The sequence below is a fragment of the Papio anubis genome, chromosome 13, assembly GCF_008728515.1.
Source record: "Papio anubis isolate 15944 chromosome 13, Panubis1.0, whole genome shotgun sequence".
In the NCBI taxonomy this organism is placed as follows: domain Eukaryota; kingdom Metazoa; phylum Chordata; class Mammalia; order Primates; family Cercopithecidae; genus Papio; species Papio anubis.
The window spans coordinates 27,313,978-27,326,381 of record NC_044988.1 but is presented as its reverse complement, the minus strand read 5'-3'; the positions used below and the strand labels follow the sequence as shown (position 1 = coordinate 27,326,381).

General features: G+C 46.3%; 1 protein-coding gene across 2 annotated transcripts in view; it reads left to right on the top strand.

Moving 5' to 3' along the window:
* The first annotated feature begins 300 nt into the window (after positions 1-300).
* The window catches only part of MAMDC2 (MAM domain containing 2), a 171,829-nt gene continuing 159,725 nt past the window's right edge, over positions 301-12,404 (top strand). For both annotated transcript variants that reach the window (XR_002517629.2, XM_009188920.3), the window contains exons 1-2: positions 301-1,096; positions 1,443-1,556. Coding sequence is in view for 1 of the 2 variants with exons in the window: in XM_009188920.3 (XP_009187184.1) it covers positions 1,063-1,096; positions 1,443-1,556 (148 nt within the window). In the remaining variant the exon portion in view is untranslated. The remainder of the gene's footprint in view (positions 1,097-1,442; positions 1,557-12,404) is intronic.

The following is a 12,404-nucleotide window of genomic DNA, read 5'->3' as shown; positions in this document are numbered from 1 at the left end:
CAGAAACGGAAGGTGAGGCTCTTCAGCAGATTCTGATGCAGTCAGGTTTTAAAACCACTGCCCTCCTCACAAAATTGCCTGCACAAAATCATAAATGGGAGAAAGGAGGAGGAGGAGGAAGAAGAGGAGGGGAGGAAGAAGAACTCTTTACAGGAAGAGAATATTGTTGGAGACCCACTTAGTGCCCAAAGCAAACAGGTTTCCTCAGAATTAACTGCCTCCAACAACCCCCTCCCAGTTTAAAGCCTCCCACTAATCAATCTATCATGGCTCTTTGGAGAGAAGGAATGCCCCCATTTCACCGGACGGAGGGAATGCTGAGCACCAGGCATGCCAGACATTCCACCGGCTAAAAAAAGTGGGGGTGGTATTCCACGGTTAGCTTTGCTGGACCGTAAATGCCGAAACTCCTTAGATATAAAGCTTATTCCACCCAACTGTTTCCAAATTTTCCTCCAGGCTGTCCTAGGAGAATTCCACCCTCCTTCATTCTGGGGAGAAGAAGTTAAAATTAGGGCCAGCCCTGCGGGACTGACATGCCAGATGCAGGGAAGCTGTCCCCAGAAATAAGCGAGTTCCCACCGCGGCTGGGCGGGGCGGGCGCCTCCGGTCCCAACCCAGCGGAGGGACTCCTGGAAGGCCTGCCCCTTCCAAGTGTCTGCAAGGGCTCTGGTCCCAAGCTTTAAAATCCTGAGCGAAGGCACTGCTGGCCGACCTCTCCTCTCCCAGCCAGTCGTGGCTGGCCTTTCAAAGTGTGCAGTTGTCTCCTCCCTGTCCAGCCCCACCGTCGCCCAGGACCAGCTGGGCCGCGGTCTGACCTGAGGCTGCTGCTCAGCGCCGAGGCGCTGGCGCTCTCCATTCGGGCACCTTCCAGCAAACCACTCAGCTCCGGGAGCCGCTCTGCAAAGTTGGGCAGCTCAGAGCACAAGCTTTACCTCTCGACTTCTCCCTTCCCGGGTCCCCGGCGCCCCCGCCTCCCACGATCCCTTTCACTAGGAGCAGCCTGTCCCAGGGGGCTGGCAACTTGCACCTCTTCCTAGTCATCCTCCCTGAAACGCAACCATGCTGTTAAGGGGCGTCCTCCTGGCGTTTCAAGGTAAGGCCGGGACCCCGGGACAACCCCGGAGACGCTCTGACTACTCGCCTCCGCTTCTGCTGCCCCCGGGGGCCCGGCTCATCGTGCTGGGCTGGGACATCCGAGGGCACCTCCCGATCCTCCGCAGCCGCTAACTCCCTCCGCTGGCCAAGCGTGGGGTGGGGGTGGGCGTGGGGTCGCTCAGCGGAGGGGCCCGGGGATGCTGGGGGACAGGTACTGCATCCGTCTCCCACCCCCTCCCGCTCGTCTTTCCCCCACTTTCACCAGGTAGTCCCCCTGGGGCTCCCCGAGTTGGTTCAAACGCTCCTGGGGGGAGCTCGAACTGAAACTCGCTTTGTACCCGCAGCCCTGCAGCTCGCCGGTGCCCTCGACCTGCCCGCTGGGTCCTGCGCCTTTGAAGAGAGCACTTGCAGCTTTGACTCCGTGTTGGCCTTTCTGCCGTGGATTTTAAATGAGGAAGGTAAGGGGGCTCAGTGGAGAGGGGCGCGAGGTGAACTTTCTTCCTTGATGGCTTGCTTTTTTTCCCACATTGGTAATGTTATCTTGGAGTTAATTCCCCGCGGCAAGAAAAGTGTGAGTCATGGATCCTCCTTCAGGCCCTCAGCTGTGCTGCAAGGGATGGCCGAAGCAGGCACGGGGCGGGCGGGAGGCAGCCCTTTGTTTACCTGGCCTATGGGTAGAAGCTTAAAATTTGCGTCTCACCCCAGCACTCCTTAATGGAAGGGAGAAACGGAGCACAGCTAATGATTGTTCCCCACCAGCTATGTGCCCTCTGCAGGCCAGCAACCTTTCTGGTCCTCAGGAGACATGTCTGTGAGTTGGGAAAAGTTGGATGGGACTAGCTCTCCTTCAGCTTTGCAGAAAAGGTTCCACAATTCTGTGATGGGACCTCAGTGCTAAGACATCAGGTCTGCCTTAATCCTGACAGCGTTTTTTGCTGCATGATTTCATCCTCACACTCGTGTTTATAATCCTGCCCTGGACAAAAGAAACCATGTACACTGCCAAATGCCTGGGGTCCCTGTCTCACTGGTGGGCATTGTCTTACTACTCTATACTGTTTGGGTCCCGGACAAAGTTGAAATGTGGGGTCTTCTGAATTGTCTTCTTGCCTTTATATAGGTTTTGTTTGTTTGTTTGTTTTGTTTTGTTTTGTTTTTAAGTGTGGTTCTCAGTACCCAATAGCAGGCGGCACTGGGTATCCCTTCTCCTTTCCTTTCTCTCTCTCTCTTTTGTGACCACCAGTGAAACCTGCTGCCCACAGACTATTTGGATTGGAAAATAGCCTTCTTTAAAAAACATAGTACCCTAGATGAAACCAGCTCACCTCCTTCCCCACTCAATTGCCCTCAGGTCCCAGATCCTCCCACCTGGCTGCCTGGGGGAGGATGGAGTCCAGAACCCCTGGTTCGATGTATGAATTGTCACTACAGCTTACTCTGCCCCAGGCCCTTACTCAGGGTTCTGCGTACATTAGCTTCTCTGACCCTCACAGGTAGGTGATGTTGGACCCATTTTACAGAGGAAGGAATCTCAGCCATAGAATATTCAAATGACTAGTCCACATCACAGTGTCACTGAGTGGCTAACTCTGAGTGTCTAGTTAGGAAGAAACAGGAAGGAACTGGTTCAGTAGTAATCTCCATCTTTATTGCCAAGTCTTGACTACTACAGTTTACTTAGGGGTGGCTGGGAAAAAAGCAATTCCTGATTTATTATTCGAGGGATTCCTATCTTGCTGATGGCTTTAGGAAAGTCTCTGTAATCTCACCACTCACCCTTTCCCTATGCTGGCTGTATGGAAGCATTGTGGGAGATGGCCTTAGAAATGCCATGAGGCTGGCTTTGGAGAACACTCTTCTCCAGCATGGGGCTTCTCAGACCTCAGCTGCATCAAGTCACCTGGTGGGCTTGTAAGACACAGATTGCTGGGCCCCACTCCCCGAGTGTCTGATTCAGGGGGACTAAGCATTTCTAACAAGTTCCCAGGTGATGCTGATGATGCTGGTCTCGGGACCACACTTTGAGAACTGCCGACTTCCACAGTACATGTACACACACACACAACCTGTGCTGTTGTTGACTCTGAGTAGGGCTGGCACTGGGGCGAAGGAGCTACTTGCAGGACCTGAGAGTGAACAGCTCCTTAAGTCTTGTTCCCTAAGCACTTGGCTTGCCTCATCCTAGTGCTGGCCCTGAGAAAAGGAAATCAACATCATTCCTTAAGCCAGGAGCCTTAGTTAGTCTCTGAGCCCCTGCCTCTGGCCCTCCGTCAGGATGGGGGGGCCCCCTCACAGCCTGCCTCTGGTCAGTGGGCATGCCACAGCATGCTTAACACAACTGCCTCCCAGACCCACAGGAAGTCTCTCTGCTGAGTTGGCACCTCTGCCCTAGCACGGCAGTTAAACCATCCCCCTTCAGGGAAAACAGGAAGACGCTTATAGAAAAAGGTGATTACCGTTTAATAGTATAATGAAGGCACTGTGGCTTTGCTTTCTGCATTCTTTCTAACAGCTACTGCTTTCTAGCTCAGGACTGGGACTACTGGGTTGGCTGGGGGAAGTTAATTTATTCTCCTCTGAGCACTCTAGGGTGGAGCAGGCAGGTTACGCTCCAGTTGTTTCAGCTTCAGTTTTTCAAAGGCCAGAACTTGGACGTAACGGTGTACTCCAGGCTCCAGGGCAGCGAGGTAGGTGTGTGGCAGTTGCTACGGTTGCCTGCTAAGAAGACATCACTAAGAATTTCCCTTATAAGCCCATTTCTAGGTTGGTAAATCAAAGATAATAAAATTCTTCCAGGCTGAAATTTGGCAAGCTGTTCACAAACTTCTCTGCAAATGCACTTCTTGCTGCAGAAACCCTTGAAACTGGTTCCATTCACCTTCATGTACCGGTTCCACCATAGAAAGTAGTGGGTTTCAGAGACTTTTGCCCAGATGAACTTTTTTTTTCTTTAAGTTATGGGTTACATGCGCAGAACGTGCAGGTTTGTTACACGGCTATATATGTGACATGGTGGTTTGCTCCACCTATCAACCCATCATCTAGGTTTTAACCCCACATGCTTTGGGCATTTGTCCTAATGCTCTCCCTCCCCTTGCCCCCCACCCCCGACAGGCCCTGGTGTGTGAAGTTCCCCTCCCGTGTCCTTGTGTTCTCACTGTTCAACTCCCACTTATGAGTGAGAACATGAGGTATTTGGTTTTCTGTTCCTGTGTTAGTTTGCTGAGAATGATGGCTTCCAGCTTCATCCATGTCCCTGCAAAGGACATAAACTCACTCTTTTGTATTGCTGCATAGTATTCCATGGTATATATGTGCTATATTTTCTTTATCCAGTCTATCATTGATGGGCATTTGGGTTGGTTCCAAGTCTTTGCTGTTGTAAATAGTGCTGCAATAAACATATGTGCCGGATGCACTTCTTTTTTTTTTTTTTTTTTTTTGAGACGGAGTCTCGCTCTGTCGCCCAGGCTGGAGTGCAGTGGCCGGATCTCAGCTCACTGCAAGCTCCGCCTCCCGGGTTCACGCCATTCTCCTGCCTCAGCCTCCCGAGTAGCTGGGACTACAGGCGCCCGCCACATCGCCCGGCTAGTTTTTTGTATTTTTTTTTTAGTAGAGACGGGGTTTCACCGTGTTAGCTAGGATGGTCTCGATCTCCTGACCTCGTGATCCGCCCGTCTCGGCCTCCCAAAGTGCTGGGATTACAGGCTTGAGCCACCGCGCCCGGCTTCTTATGTGTCCATGGTCAGTAGGTTAATTTATAGTGGAGAGAACAATGCAAGAGGCCAGAGAAGGGAGGTTAGTTGGGACACAAATCTGCAAATTAGGATTTCATCACAGGAGAATCAAATCTGGAGGTAGTTGGAAAAGTCGCCTTGTCTCTAAATATCTCCTTTGCTGCCTGAAATAGTATCTGAGGTTCACGACTTTGATTTGGAGTATTAAGTCCCTAGATAACCCTGATTACAGTTCCAGTGTCTCTATTTCATGGCCACTTTAAAATATGCTTTATCTCCACTGGGCACAGAATAGGTAAGTTTTGACCAGGCATTGTGTTGGCTTGGGTTATTTATTCCAATGGCAGGTTCCCCCAGGGAACGCCAGGTGCACTAATACAGGGGATCAGGCACTGAAACCCGGTTTTGTCTACTTTCTCATTTTGCCAATGGTTGTCCCGTTTTCTTGATCTCCCTCTATTCTTTTTGTACAATATTTTAATTTTCCCTAACTTGTCAAGGGAAGTGATATTATCAGACTCAAATTAGAACTCACTTCTAAATCTTAAGTTTGAACTGAATCCAGCAAAGAAGTGATCTGGTTTTGTTTGTTTTTTGTTTTGTTTTTTTGAGAAGGAGTCTCACTCTGTTGCCCAGGCTGGAGTCCAATGGCGTGACCTCGGGTCACTGCAAACTTCACCTCTCAGGTTCAAGCGATTCTCTTGCCTCAGCCTCTCGAGTAGCTGGGGCATGCACCTGTAGTCCCACCTACTCAGGAGGCATGTGCCACCATCCCAGGCTAATTTTTGTATTTTTAGTAGAGATGGCATTTCACCACGTTGGCCAGGCTGGTCTTGAATTCCTGACCTCAGGTGATCCACCCACCTCGGCCTCCCAAAGTACTGGGATTACAGGTGTGAGCCACTGTGCCCAACCAGGGATCCATTTTATCCTGTGAAAATCTTTCTCCATTCAGTTATCCTATTAAAAAAATCGTCTTTATTCACAGCTCAGAGGATCTGGGAACCCCTTTGAGCAGTGGTCCTCAGCTGAAATCCGGGCTGCTTATTCCATTTTCCTGATGCCAGCTGCAGGGGCAGAGGCCCTTTGCCCTGAGGATTCTTGGAGACCATGCAGTTGGCCTCGCATCCAAACAGGCACAATTCAGAAGAATCATTGAGTGGATTTTGGCTTCATTCTCATTTTTGGACATCGTGGCTTAGCACCTTTAACTGAACTCTGTGAGGAAGCCTCTCGAGGAGCTGAGGCAGGGGAAAGCCAAGTCTAGGTGTTGCCCCTTAATTAGGAGTTTGGAACACTCAGCTACCTGGAAGAAGAAAGTAGCTGCAGAAATGTCTCAGGTGAAGGGGAGGTAAAAAGAGAAAATGAAAGCATTTGTTATAGAGAAGACCTACATTGTTTTTCCACAGTAGGAGTCAGGGCTTGAGAAATTGCCTAATACAGAAAAAGGTTGGATGGCTTTTGTATCCAGGAGTGAGTGATAGCATCTGAGGCAGGCAAGTGGGCTACAGGGTTGGGCATCACAAAGGGGTGGGGTGGGGGCATGGTAGAATGTCCCGAAATCACGTGTAAATACATGTATGTTTCTCTCTCTGATACCTTCTTCCTTCACCCAAACTTGTCCCTTCTCTTTTAAGGACACTCTCGGCTCCTTGGCCATCTGCGTTTCAGTTCTGCACTCAGTCATGTGCCAGTTATTATTAACAGTGATGAATCCTGCCTGATATTTCTTGGGGCTGGAGCCACAAATCTGGCAAGGATCCCAAGTTCCTGGGAGCGGACAGCCAGTCTTCTCCTTCCTGCAGACTACAGCTCCTTTCCTGACTTGGGAGGGCTGATTCAGCATCCCACCCTGACATCACAAAGTTCATAAGGCCAGGGACGAGTTATGCTCATCTGCGTGGGGCTACTTGGTCCTGAGTTATGGTTGCAGGTTGTTCTTAGAGCTTTCTAAGCAGAAGTACAATCCTCACATTGTATGGGGGCTGGAAATCGGCATGAGTCGGGGCTGTTCCTTAACACCCTCTGGGAGAGATGGTCGACCCCAGAAATGTGACCTAGTTACCCTTGCAGTATCACATGCCGTTTCCTGCTGCTGCCCTGGCTGTGACCGCTGTCAGGTTGAGCATGGCTGTGCTGTGCTGTGTCTGAGGGCAGCCTTGCTTCTGCCTTGCTTCCTGGGAACCCAGATCCTAGAGCTGGGCCTTGGAGGTCATCCAGTGCAGCCTCCTCATACACGGACCAAGTCAGGCAGCCCTTGGACAGGGCCTCAGCTCCTTGGCTCTCCACCAGTTCTTTTTCCTCCAGCACTAGAGGAAAAATCCCTGTCTCCACTTTGGGTTCTAAACTCTGAAACTTTGTTGTGTTGGAAACTCTTCATCAGAGAGCTAATTATATTTCAGACATGTGGAAGAACTCAGATTCCAAAGATGCAGTGTTTGGAGCCTACCAAAGCCACAAACACTACATTTTATGCCATACCACGTAACATGTATTCACTCTTTCAGATGTATAGGGATCCCACCTGTCTGCGATCTTCAGCCTGTAGAAAGGGGCCTGACACATACCAGGTGCTCCATAGATATTTGTTGAATGAAAGAACCTGTTGAATGAATGTATTAGATCACGAGCATATCCTTAAGCATTTTCCTATGTGCTCCTGGTTCATTCTGCCCCTTTAAAGGTAGTTCCTTATCATGAAGAATGGCTTAAGCCTCGTGGTTAATATAAGCTCTGGAGCTGGGTAACTTGGATTAGAATCCAGGCTCTGCCCTTTCAAGCTGTGTGGTCTTGGGAAAGTTATTTATCCTCTCTATGTCTCAGTTTCCTTGGGTATAAAATTGAGACAGTAAAAGTACCTATCACATGACATTGTTGTGAAGACTATATACATTAATACATTTAACACAGAGTGAGCACTTTATACATGCAACCTGATGTTATTCTTACTCTTACTTGATATGTCTTTTATCAACATCATAAACTTTATAAAGAAACAATAGTTTTTCTAATTCAGACAGCTTTCCAAAAGAGCTTTTGGGGGGCTAAGGAGAGTGTAGTTTTCTTTTGCTTATAGTTATGCCATCTACTCTTCATTCCAACCAGAGAAAGAACCTTATTTTTCATATCATTTGGCTCTAGTTTAAGCACTGGAGCCTCATCTCACTTTTGTGTGGCTGAACAAGGTGTGGATATAAAGTAATAACACTGAGTTTCACACTTAGTATATAGTCTCTCCCAGCAGATGACACATTTTTCTCTATAAATTGTTGGTTGTTGCCAAGAATGCTTTGCTTCCTGCTTCATTATTCTCCCATCCCAGCCTGCTAGTGCCTCAGCATCAAACAGCTCCATTAGTGATGGCGCTGGTGCCTTCTGTGATCTCTCTCTCCTAGGTTCTTGAACAAGATCCTAACCCTTGGCCTTCCTGTCAATCAGTCTGGGTTCTTGAGTTCCCTTGCCTGACCCCTCCACTTGAGATTTAACTCACCTGGGGTGGTAATATCTGCCTGCTAATCCCTGCCTCTACTGGCTTCTGTGGATGTAAGCTATGTTTGGGCAGCCTCCTCCTTATGAAGACCAACACCCCATCTGGTTTCCTCCCTACTCAAATTAGAGTTGCTGAATGGGAAGTGGCTACCCAAATCCTGGCCTGATCCCTAATAAGACACCTGGGAATTTTTAGGATGTTTCCCTTCCCATAATTGCAGAAGTCAGCTAATATGTGGGGAGGAAAAAAAATAATTTTTGTCAGAGGACTTTATGCTTTTGTTGCCATCTTCAAATCTTTTAGCCTATAATTACCACGTTTTGGTAACTTGTATCTTGGAGTGTAATAATCATTTAAAAATTTTGGTTCTTAAAATAACAGAACCTCTTTGGTAGATCACCCCAGCATCAGTCTTACTTCTGTCTCTTATCAAACAATATTAGGTTTTGAAGAAGTTGAGTGAAATCCATTTATGTTAGTAGAGGTGATGGGTATCCCAATAAGTGGAGCTAGAAGGTAGTTAAACTTGTCTTGGACGTCCTTGTTGGTCAACCCTGATTTTCATGTCTAACAACTATCCCAGCACTCTCCTTCAATTTTTCTTATGCTTTTCTTAACTAACTAAATCATATAAATGTAGTTATGCATTCATGTCTAGGTTCTTGGAGTGTTTGATTACATATCCATCTATTTAATGTATATTTACCTATCTAGATAGATAGATATAGTTTCACCTATGCAATGGTTCTCAGCCCTGGCTGGAAATTAAAACAGGTAAAAAAAAATATTTTAAAGCTATATCCAGGTCTTACTCCAAGAGATTCTGATTTCTTTGTCCATAAATGGGACCAGACTTGGTATTGTTAAAAACAACACACACTGACAGACTCCCCAAGTGATTCTGATGTGTGTACATGGTTGAGAAATGTGTATTGGAATGGCTTTCAACTCCCCAGCTTCTCCAGATGTAAGAAAGAAGAAATGCCCTCATCTTAAGAATCTTTTGATGATTAGCAATTGCCCACAGGCTAATGTGCAAAATGCCTTGTTTGGCCTTCAGGGCCCTTCACAGTTTGCTCCAAATTATGTTTCTCCTCTTCCCTCCCATTAATCTCTAATGTGCTGTTCATTCAACATGCCCTTTACTCACTTGCTTCTTGTTCTATTTGCGAAGTTCTCTTTACCTGTATAATGCTGCTTTTCTATTCTCCTGTCTCATGCTCATCTATTTAGGTCCCACCTATGCTTTAAGGTCCAGCTGTTTCTTAAAACATGCCATAACTTTTCCGGATGGAAACCCTCCCTTCCCATGGCTCTCTTCACTTTCCACTGTGTAAGTTTTCTTATTGGCATCTCCTGATAAGAGTCTCCACCCTGTCACCTCATCAGACTGTTATGTCTCTGAGAACAGGAATTACATCCTCCTTACAATGCCTGACAATGTGTGGCATCAACAAACACTTTGAATTTAACCAATCTCTAAAGTCATTGTTGAGATTGATAGAAAAAAAATTAAAACGCTTAACATTTTTTTCCTGTAGTAAAAGAGGTTGTGTTTAATAATCCTTCCTACCATGAGACTTCAAAGAGTTTGAAGGCTTGTGTTGTAATTTCCAAATATAACAGCAAAGCAGTATTACAGCTTGTCTCACCAGTACATGGCCTGTTTCATCCCTAACTTGCCAATGGACAAAAAGCTCTTGGATTATTTACCCATCAGAGCTGCCTAAGTCCCTTGACTCTCTGCCATCACAAACAATCACAGTGCAACCTTGAGAGTGGCGCTGCTGGGTCTGGAAAGTATTTTTTGGCAAAGGATGACCAGAATTTGAACTAGCAATGGAGAGAGGGTGTTTCTGAGGCACTCGGTTATAAGATGTCCATAGTACCCACCTTGATGTTTAAAAGCACATAAGGATATTTGTCTGCTCTGGGAAGAAGTTCTCATATATGGTTATGACAAATGGAGAAAGCAGAGGATCAGGTTTGCAAGTCAGTGAGATCTTCCAGAATATTTGCTTTCTCTACTTTGTGAGAAATTTGCATGTGTTTTATGGGATTCTGAGGCTAAGAATAAGATAATAAAACAAGTGGCATCATTACCATAATTTCACTGCATCATGAATAAATAATATGTTTTACAGAAAAAGCTACTGCAGACTATTCACACTGTGAACAAGCATCTAAGTGTCTACTATCCATCAGGTTCTATGTTAGTAGTTGGAGGACCTAATACATGAGTACATGGTCCATAGGGTTCACAGTCATGGTCCCTGCCCTTGGTGATGGCCCTAGGCCAATAGAGGAAATAAAAACCCATAATTGTGGTAGAAAGTAAAAGGAATTGTGTGCTAGTCAAGGCTTTTCATTTGATCAAGGAGTGAAGGAGGTATTGGAAGGTTATCAGTTAGCTCTCACAATCAACAGGAAGAATAGAGAGCAACATTTGGGCAAGAGTAATACAGAGATGTAAGGTGTAGGCAAGGTACTTCTGGAAGAGGCATTTGTGTGACTTTATCACTGGACATTTGTTACTTCACTGCTGGACCTGCCTGTTCATTCAGTAGCTGTGAGGAGGCTCCCTCAATTTGAGGCAGACAGAATTGCCAATGGGGAGGCTAATTAGGAGGCTACCCATAGATCTAAGGAAGAGATTACGAGGGCCTGAATTAGGGCAGAGGTGTTAGGCATGAAAGGCAAGGGGTAAATAAAGCAACTTAAAGGGGATTAAGTTGGTAGGGCTTGAGTACTGATAATGATGGATAGGAGTAATGAGTCAGAGGAAGAGTGACTCTGAAATTTCTAGTTTGGGCAGCTGTTTGGTTGATGGTGCCAACAGTTGGGAGAGTTTCAAGAGGAACTTCATGCTTAGGATAGAAAAAGATATGATCAGTTCTGAGCTGCCTGGGACACATCCAAGTGGAGATTTCGAGCAGGGCATTCATGTAAGAATCTAAAGGTCAGATATAGTCTGGGCAGGACTATGGTAACCTTCAGCAGAAAGGCAGTGGTTAAAATTATGAGCAGAGATGATATCACCCAAGGAGAGTGAATAAAGTAATAACAGCACGAGACTAAGAAAGATGCCTTGAGCTCACATTTAAGGATTAGGTGTAGGAAGGAGATGGGGACATGAAAGAAACAGAAGGAACTGGGTATGTATGAGGAGAATTAGGAAAGTGAAAGATTGTAGAAGCAAAGGAGTTAGGAATTTCAAAAGGAGGATGTGATCAGTGGGGCCCCATGCAGTAGGGTGGAAGAACAAATGGGAAATGTCAATAGTTGGTAGAGACTTCTCAGCAAAAAAAGTTTAGATGTGAGAAGAAAGGGCTTCAACCGTACCTTCAAAGAAACTTTGAGATGAAAGTTTTTATTTTTGTTTTTGTTTCGTTTTGTTTTAGGAAGGGGAGACTTGAGCTTGTTTCTGTAGTAAGGGGAAGAGACCAGCAAAGAAAGAAGATTGAAAAGAGGGGGGCTTCTTTGCTAGCTCTGGATTAGATCCAAGTTCCACTTTGATGGTTCAGAAACCCTAAGAGCCTAGGAATTCCTTTGTCCCATGTAATTCCAAGTACCCTCCACTGAGTGGCTCGTAGGCACTGGAGTGTCAGCTTCAAATGTGTGAAATTTTATTTCTACTGTAAATACAAGGGAAGTAGGAGCTTGGGCTGAATCTGTGGTAATTATGATGTGCCCTGGAACTTACTCATTAAAAAACAAAACCAAGGCCAGGCATAGTAGCTCATCCCTGTAATCCTAGTACTTTGGGAGGATGAGGTGGAGGACTGTCACTCTAAGATCAGGAGTTCAAGACCACTCCTGGAGACTTAGCGAGACCCTGTCTCTTTAAAAAAACAAAACAACACAAACAAAGTCTTTTATAAGCTGCAGGAGAATGTTTTAGGTCTATGCAAATATTACTGTATAATATATTCTATTTCAAAGTAGTTCCCAGTGAGAAGTGCTCAGTGAAACTTAATGAGATAGTCATGCAATAGCTTCCTATGCAGCCCGGGTCTGTGATCTATAGGGAGCATTTAATAGTGCTTGCCAAGCAGATTTACTTTCATCATCTTTAACTT